Source organism: Lynx rufus, unplaced genomic scaffold (genome assembly GCF_022079265.1).
Source record: "Lynx rufus isolate CCGP_SWC_20201006 ecotype Redwood Valley unplaced genomic scaffold, mLynRuf1.p SCAF_8, whole genome shotgun sequence".
Taxonomy (NCBI): domain Eukaryota; kingdom Metazoa; phylum Chordata; class Mammalia; order Carnivora; family Felidae; genus Lynx; species Lynx rufus.
Window position 1 is genome coordinate 48,519,128 of NW_025814896.1, and position 8,288 is coordinate 48,527,415.

The following is an 8,288-nucleotide window of genomic DNA, read 5'->3' on the forward strand; positions in this document are numbered from 1 at the left end:
TGAACTCATGTGGTGTGGGCTGTGGAACACAAGGCCTGGATAGTGGGAGAATGAGTGGAGAATTTGAGATAAGCCAAACTGTGTGTACAGCTTGGCTGTACCCCCAACTTCTACAAGAGAATAGTAGTGTGCCCACAAAGGGATCGCTTTATAGGAAATCAGCATTTCATCATGGTGCTAGCATGTAACCTAAGATTCTTCACCAAGTTAGGGAAGACCCTGCATGGAGGCCACGGCCTCTTCTGTGGGCACCACTTCTGTGTAGTTTGTTCTGCCAGGACCCCTCTTTCTCAACATATCCCCAAGTCTGTGCAGCCCTGCAGGGACCATGTCCAGGCTCACACTCCACCTCTTGAGGCCTGTGCACAGTGCTTTGTCTCTCTGATCCCAGCCCCTTTCTTTAAGTGTGGTGTCCATTGAGAAGAGACTGTAAAACAACCAAAGTATTTATTTGGGGTCTTAAAGATTGTAATCAAGGAGACACAGAGGCCACTGAAATCCAAAGTGTGTTCCAAACTTGGAACTTAAAGTGCAGGATTATGGAAGCAAAAACCCATGGTTTCATAACTTGTTTTGAAAGAATTATGACTGGTGCTGGCAGAGTTCACATTTATTGTCTCACACATGATTGGCCATTTGGCAAACAGGTGTCACAGTATCTTTATTTCAGTCCAAAGTAGAAGGATGTGTTCCAGGTGGCCCAGCTGCAATTGACAAGTGTTGAGAAAATTTACATAGAAGACAGCGGTGCACCGGCAATGTGCACTGTGAACTGTATTTCAAACGATTCTCTTAGCAATTGTGCATCTTCTTCCATAATGGTGAACATGAAACAAGGCACATAATCTTGTTGGGGCCCATCTAATCACCTGGAGGAGGCACACAGGATGGGGACAATCCCCACTCCTTCCCAGCACTGTGCTGAGTTCTGCCTTTGCTGGGTACAGCAGCCGCCCCTGGGGTGCTGGCACTCAGGACCATCTGGGTGGGTCCCCTTTGTCATTTCACCCTCTGTGTTCATGGCAATGAGCCAACCAGATCATCATTCATGCTGCGGTGTGTGTGGAAGATTTGGGGAACATGGCCCCAACATTACTAGCCCCTTGAGAGGGCTTCACCCCTTTGCAGGAAACGGTCAATATAAGGACAGTGCAGGGAGTGGGGTATGCTTTTGGTTCTCTTTTGTTTAGGACTAGATCATTTCTATTTTGGGGTCCTAAGGTATCCATGAGTCTACAGAATCATGGTGGACTAAGGGTAACATTCCCTATTAATTACATTGTCCTCAGACTAAGAAGCAAGCCCACTCTATGTCAATCCAGTTTATGGTTTCAATTCTACAACCCTTATACGAAACTCTACTACACAAGGACTTACTTTAAATGGGACCCCAGAAAACGGGCAGGGTGTGAAACCATTTACAAACTACTTCCCACAATATATCTGAAGAAGGTGTTACTTTCAGTCTCATCTCACTCTGGATTCTGACCTTGATTCTGACTGGTATTTCCCCAATAGTTACATACACACATAATACTTTGTCTTTGTCTATTGGAGGTGCCTTGTAGTCTTTTGTAGAAAGAAGTAGACATAAATCATTTATCTAGTCTGTAGAGAACTTGACTAGTGAAAACCAGCCCAGGAGTGTGTTGAACTCAGCACATGTGGTTGAAATCTATTACCTGGCAGATCCCTACTCAGGTTGGCCCTGGGCTATGGGCTCCATCTGACCCCTCCCTCCTGCCCATTCCTGCTCACCATCTGAATTCTTTTCAAACACAGCAGCCAAGTTTTCAGGATCAGCAGCCTAGTTTCCCTCCTCTCCTCTGTGATTACCAGGAGTCACTACAGCTAAGGGCTGGGTTCCCAGGTTGCTCCTGGTTCAATCATCCCTCAAAGTGGCAGCATGCCTCCACCACCGCCCCCCCTCCCCCAACACACACCCCAGGGAAACTGTCAGTTCTCAGATCCTTGCCTATCCTCTAAAATCAGTTGGGACTAGGAACTCTTCATAAAGACACTGACCAAATCCTTTTTATATGTATATTCCCGAGACAGGAAATAACTCAAGAGATAGCTGATGTTACTTTTTATTGATGAAGATAGAGCAGAACAAGTGCACTACATACTGGTACATTTGGAAAACAATTAAAAGAAAGGAGCTACAGTCACTTAGCTGTTCAGAAAATGCCCCAGAACCCTTTTCTATTTGTCTCCTGGGACCAGCACACTGAGGGGACATCACCTGGACAGGGCCACCCTTCCAAGGATTAGGAGTTCTACAAGGGGGGAGCAGGGTGGGAGAAGGGGGCCAGAGCAACCCAGCCTGTCACAGGGTCCTCTATGCATCCTGGCAGCTGGACTTCACCAGGGATGTCTTGCCCATCCAGGGTACAGTGTATATCTGGAAAGAGCAGAGCGTTTTCTGTGAAAGGAAAAAGAGAGGGATAGTTAGGGTTACAGTGCAAAAGGAACAAGTCCAGCCTCGAGATGTCAGAAGAGCAGGTAAAGAACAGTGGCAAGAGTCTCAACCCCCACCTTGCAGAGTCCCAGCACACTAAGCAGGGCTCTGCAGTGACTTCTCAGGCACCATGCCCATCCCTGAAGTCCAAGAGATGGGATCCTGTCCCTTACCTCCAACCAGCAGGATTCCACTAACTCGTTCCCCCTGCATTCCTTTAAGGAGCAGCCTGTGGAAGGCTCCAGAGCCCCCAAGGGACAGGGAACTGCCCCCAAGTTCCCTGACCTCCAATGGGCCAGCACTAGGACAGGTGCAGAGGGAAGAACCCAGGGGCTGGGATCAGAGTTCAGGAAACACAGGAAAGCTGCAGGGAATGGGGAAGGTATGGGGGCAGTACACAGCCTTCCCCGTAGGCCAAGACCCAGGAGGGAGACTAGTATTTGGTGGGCAGGGCAGCACCAGAGGGTTTTGGCTGCTTATAGGCCTCTGATTCCCTCTAATCCGTTCAGGTGGCTGGTGCTAAGATTAAGGGGTTACCTCTCTTCCTCTCTGTCTCTCTCCAGCAAACACCCCACAGCTGCTCCTTATCCCACAGGCACATACATGGTGCCCCCTATTCACCAGCTAAAACCCACTTAGAACGTCAAATTAGTCATGTGCACACACATGTATTCCATGCACCCAACATTGGCACACCCCCACCCCCAGCAATCACACATGATGCATCCCACAGGCATAGGCTCACCCCCACCCCTCTGCTGTGCTTGGCTGCCTCCTCCAGGCACATACCCTCATCAGGTGTGGCTGGTCATGAAAGGGACAGGTGTCCAAGTTGGGCTGGGACTTGGTACATCTGGTTCGTCCAATCTCCACGTCCAAGAAGTAGTTCATCCCAGCCACGACCTGCATACCGGGAGAGCAGGATTTGTTTACAATACCCCCCAATTTCACACAAGTTACCTTCCTGCTATTGGGCTCTTACACGAGCATTCACTGCTGCCAAAGCAGGTATCCCAGAAACCACAGCCACCTCCTGAGGGCTGGCCCAGCTGCTGTGCCCAGACTCTCATTGTAACTTGTTCATAGAGGGGCTCCAGAAGGTCTCAGGCAGCCTGGCAGGAGGAGAAGCAGGAAGATGGAAGGTGGAAGCCAGGGTCCAAAATTCTGTTAACTGGGTTCAGGAGAGAAGGCACACTCTGGGGAGCCAGCACAGAGTCAGCTAATAAACTCCAGCACCAGGAGCCAGGGCAGGAACTAAGCCCACAGTGAGGGCTCTGAGCTGGAGCAAACAGAGTAGATTCGGTTCTGAAAGACAGTCATGTGATGGGTGCAATTAAGCTAAATTCCAATTAATAGGATCAACCCCATAGATATTCACATTACCTCAGTGTAACAAAGGTTTACTTATTCCTTTATTTCACAGTAAGAAATGACATGCCTCCCTCTCTCTCTCATACACACACAGACACACACACACACAGTTTAGGCCAGTCAATAAAACACTGATCCTGGAATGTCTACATTTTAAGTGTGATTTTTGACGGAAATAATTCTGAAGTGTGTCATACACCTGCCTGTCTTTTACACTGGAGATTTCAGGATAGAGGCAAACCTTGTCCTCACACACGGCATCCCACAGACAGGCCTCCTTAGAACTTGGACAAACATGGGAGCCCGAGACCAGGATCCACATCCTACCTGGTAGAACCATAAGCAGGTCCCATGATCTCTCTGCTGTCACTTACCCCAGCGAGCTGTGGCGCCAAGCTAGTGTCACACTGGAGAGGGGCAGGCTGGGGGCAACCTAGTGAACAGGGAGCACATGTCCCATCTAAAGGACACAGTGCCAGCCAAATGCTACAGGAGGAGAAATGGTCTGTTCTGGGCCCACCTTCTGAAATTTTAAGAGAAGGTGCGTGGGTCCTAAATGCTGGCATGCACTACCAGGCTTTCATTGCTGTGAGGCTCTATTCTGCTCTCAAATGGGCCCCAAGCCAGCTGGCCCAAATCCTTACCCGCCTTAGAGGATGAACACAGAGCCGCAGAGCCACAGTGCCCCTTCCTCACACTCCCTCCCACCCCTCTCTGGATTCCCATGGCTATGTTCTTTATCTGACCAGAACTCCAGGACAGGCTAGCAGAGGCAGGGGTCAGGAGCAATCCACTCAACTGCCTCTGGATGTTGGCGATGATGGGGCAATATCAGGTTAGGGAATGTGATGTCACACATGAGAGGCTGCTCCCCATGGACGTGACCTGTGGAGGGAGGCAACCTTCCAGGAGCCTTTCCTCCAGGATCTCAGGACAGATTTGAATTCATATGCCAGACCCTTTGCTCTGGGATGCACTGGGTACCACAGGCCAGCTCACTGACCCATCTGCGTTTGTTGACAACCTCTGGGTGCTGAGGGAGGATGTTTGGCGTGGGCCCCAAACTCCATTGCAGGATGATGACATGGAGGCCAGGTTAGTTTAGTGGCATCTATTGAGAGGAGACTCAGAGGAGAACAGGTCACTTCTGCATGGCCCCAATCATCTCAAGAAAACATGTGGCCAACCCAAACTGAGCCCCAGTGTGCACCACAACTGGTTGGACTCTTCAAAAATGCCAAGGTCATAGATGGAGAGAATGCTCCAGAGTAAAGGAGGCTGCAAGACAGTGCCTGCACCACATGATCTGGCAGTCCTGGGCCATAAAGGACATCAGTGGGACAACCAGTAACATTTGTATAAGGTCTGAGTTTTAGATAATTGTCAGTGTTGATTCTGATTTCCAAAGTGTTATTGTGCTCTCCTCAGAAAATGCCCTTCTTTCTAGGAAATACACAGAGAAGTGTTAACTCTCAAAAGGTTCAAAAACACAAATGCATGTATCCCCATACACTCATGTATGTGCCTACTGGAAAGCAAAATGGCATAATTTTAACATACAAGGAATCTAGCTGTAGAATCTGCAAGAATTTTATGCACTATTTTTGCTACTGCTCTGTAAGTCTGAAAAGTTAAAAGGAAAAAGTGCTTTAAAAACAATCCTTTAGTGGCAAAGCCAGGAGGGCAGCTGGGCATGGGGTCTGATTTTCCTTTGCTCGTGGTCATTTAGTGACAGCTCACACTGGGCCCCCGTGTCCCGTGAGGCTGGGGCATGGACACAGTGGGACTGGACAGGGGCCTTGACCCCCGCACGGCAGCCTTCTGGCCAGGCTTGGAGCTTGAAACCTGAAATGAAGGCCATGGGGGTGACCCAGTGTGCCACTGGGGTCCCTGGCACTCCCGGAGACATGCAGGCGAAGGGCTGGCTGTGAGGGACCAGAGAGACAAGGGACACCGCCCTCTGAGATGCAAGGGAACGTCTGTAGTCCCCGCCCAGCCCCTAGAGGCTCGGAGACTGACCCAAGACGCTGGGCCGGCAGATAGGGTCCTTGCTGGTGACGTCAGGCAGCCGCTCCCTCTACTCAGGGCCGCGCAGCCCCCACAGCCCGGCTCGTACGCACCTGCTTTCGGGCACGCACCACCCGCATCGCACGGCTGTGGTACGCGTCGTTGCTCGCCTTGTTGTATTCGCTGAGGGCGAAGTTCAGCGCCTGCTGCACGCCCTCCTCGTTGACGTCGGCATCCAACGGGGCGCCCACCAGCGCAGACTTGTTGTTTCTCCTGCCGGTCCCAGGACTCATAGCCAGGGCCAGAGTCAGGGCCACAGCGGCTAGCAGGAGCAGCGGGGTGCGCAAGGACCCGGCCATGGTGTGTTCGCGATCGACAGCGCGCAGGTTACCGTAGGAAGTGATCCAACGTAGATAAGCAGCACCCAGCCGGCCGCCGCGCTTTTATTCCCTCAGCCCCACCCTTGGGCCTCCCCGCCCTCCCCGGCTCCGCCTTTTCCGCCCCCACCTACCCCTCTCCGCGGAAGTTCTGACCCTGCTCCCGGGTCCGGCCTCTATTTCCTGTACTTCCCTAATCCAGCGCTTCCTTGGCAGTCCCAGCCCTCTAGCCTTAGTTCGGGCCCCTTTGACCGCACTTCTGGCCTTATTCTCCGGGTTAGGTTCGTTTTCTCTACCCCAAGCTCCGCCCTTTCCTCTCAGCGTCTCTCCTCCATCTAAATCCCGCCCCTCTACAGTGTGCTAGCCTTGGCCCTCCCAACCCCGCCCCTCAGCTTCTCTCCCTCCACCTAAGTCCTCCTCCCATCGCGCCTGCCCTGTCCCTGAGTCCAGCTCCACCCAGCCAGCCCTGACTCCTGCTCTGGACGGAGGGCTCCCAAGCCTAGCTCACTGCGGTCTTGCAGAAGGTGTCACTCCTCCCAGAGCCTGCAGTGCTTGTAACTCCCAGCCCTGTCTCCTGTGAAGGGGGAAATAGCGCTCTGGCTTCCTGGGGGTTGAGCATTGCATCTCAGTCTAGGAATCCCCGGAGTAGGGGGAGGTTTAGGACGGAGACAAAGGAAGAGCCTGTCTCCCTTCTGTTCTGGGGAACTCTTTTGCAAAACATAAATGAATTAACCTTTATTTGGAAAAAGGTCATTGGGTTATCTTTTTCACAATTCATTTATTTATTCAACTGACAAATCTTTGGGACTTTTCTCTGGCCACGAGGTCTCGGGTTTGTACGTTGAGGATGGGCTAGTGAGCCTTGGACTTGTCGGAGGGCAACTGCCCAATAGAGATGCAATGTGAACCGTGTGTGACTTTGCATTTTCTAATACATTAAAAGTAAAAAGACAGGTGAGTTTAAGCTTACTATTTTTTATTTCACCCAATATATCCAAAATATTATTTCAACATACACTGGCAATTGTTTAATGAGATATTTTATGTGTGTATATCTTTGTGTGTATGTTAAGTATATGGAATCCTGTGTGTATGCTTTACACTCAGAGCAGGTGTCAATTTAGACTGGTCCCATTTCAAGCATCCCATGGTCAAATGAATGTATGTGGCTGTGATGTTGCACAGTCCAGGTTTAGGGTGTGTGGGGGTGGGGTGGGGAGGCAATGATCAGTAATTAGGATCAGGGCATGATACATGCTCTGTTGAAAGTGAAATAGAAGGGTTTGATAGAGAAAGGTGCTACTAAGTATGGCCAAGGAAACCTCTTGGAGAAGAGAGGCATTTCAGCTGAAACCTAAAGGAAAAGAAGTCTGGCCAAGATCAGGGAGAGATACTGAGAGGACATCATCTGCTGGGCACCGTATGGATTAACAGAGCCCCCAGTTCAGGACTGTATAGGTCTGGGCTCCAGTATATCTTCTGCAGGAAGTGGTCAAAGGCTCTTTTAGTTATATAGAAAGGAGGAGATACACAGAGCAGGGAAAGAGAGGGCTGCCCTGATCAGATACTTCTGAGCAAAAGTGGCTATCTTCTGAGGGTGGGGAAAGCCTGCTGGCAGCCCCTGTAGAAAGAGGCAAGAGATAATGCAATGGCCAATATCTGTTTTGCATTTAATAAGGAGACAGAGAATCTTTTGGAAGCTTTTGCCCAGGGTCCATCAGGTAAGCAGTTCCCATTGCTTTACATTACAAGTTACCATTTAATTTCACAAGGAGCACACTTACCAGAGAAGCTCTGCTGTCTGCAGCACCAGCCAAGAGGAAGGAGGCAGGGACAGGGAGTCCAGGGACACAGGGGAGTGGCTTGTACCTTTGGGTGCTCTGGAGTCTCTCTGGGCCTCAGCCCTGGCCACAAGGAAAACAGGATGGATCTGAGTGGGGTTGAGCAATTCCCTTGGCAGATCTGGGTGGTCAGTTTCCTTTCCAATTCCGTCGTGTGGTTACTGCTCTGACATTGCTCTCAGTGTTTGTGCAAACTTGAATTCCAGTTCCTTTAGCAATCTGCACGGGGCA

The 8,288-nt window shown here is 50.6% G+C and overlaps 1 protein-coding gene across 1 annotated transcript; it reads right to left on the reverse strand.

Moving 5' to 3' along the window:
- Nucleotides 1-2,074: 2,074 nt before the first annotated feature.
- On the reverse strand, nucleotides 2,075-6,897 carry LOC124503703 (cystatin-C-like). The gene is made up of 4 exons (XM_047068921.1): nucleotides 6,890-6,897; nucleotides 5,953-6,244; nucleotides 3,251-3,364; nucleotides 2,075-2,425 (listed from the first exon to the last, which is right to left on the reverse strand). Exons 2-4 carry the CDS (start codon nucleotides 6,196-6,198, stop codon nucleotides 2,342-2,344), a joined length of 444 nt encoding a protein of 147 aa, XP_046924877.1. The 5' UTR covers nucleotides 6,199-6,244; nucleotides 6,890-6,897; the 3' UTR covers nucleotides 2,075-2,341.
- Between the last annotated feature and the right edge of the window lie 1,391 nt (nucleotides 6,898-8,288).

What these genes read in the sequence shown, in the direction of transcription:
- LOC124503703 (XM_047068921.1), bottom strand. Translation starts at nt 6,198, where the DNA reads ATGGCCGGGTCCTTGCGCACCCCGCTGCTCCTGCTAGCCGCTGTGGCC. An exon ending in TGGTGCGTGCCCGAAAGCAG is followed by an intron (nt 3,365 to 5,952) that starts GTGCGTACGAGC and finishes CCCGGTATGCAG; the next exon opens with GTCGTGGCTGGGATGAACTA. An exon ending in ACCAGCCACACCTGATGAGG is followed by an intron (nt 2,426 to 3,250) that starts GTATGTGCCTGG and finishes TTCCTTTCACAG; the next exon opens with AAAACGCTCTGCTCTTTCCA.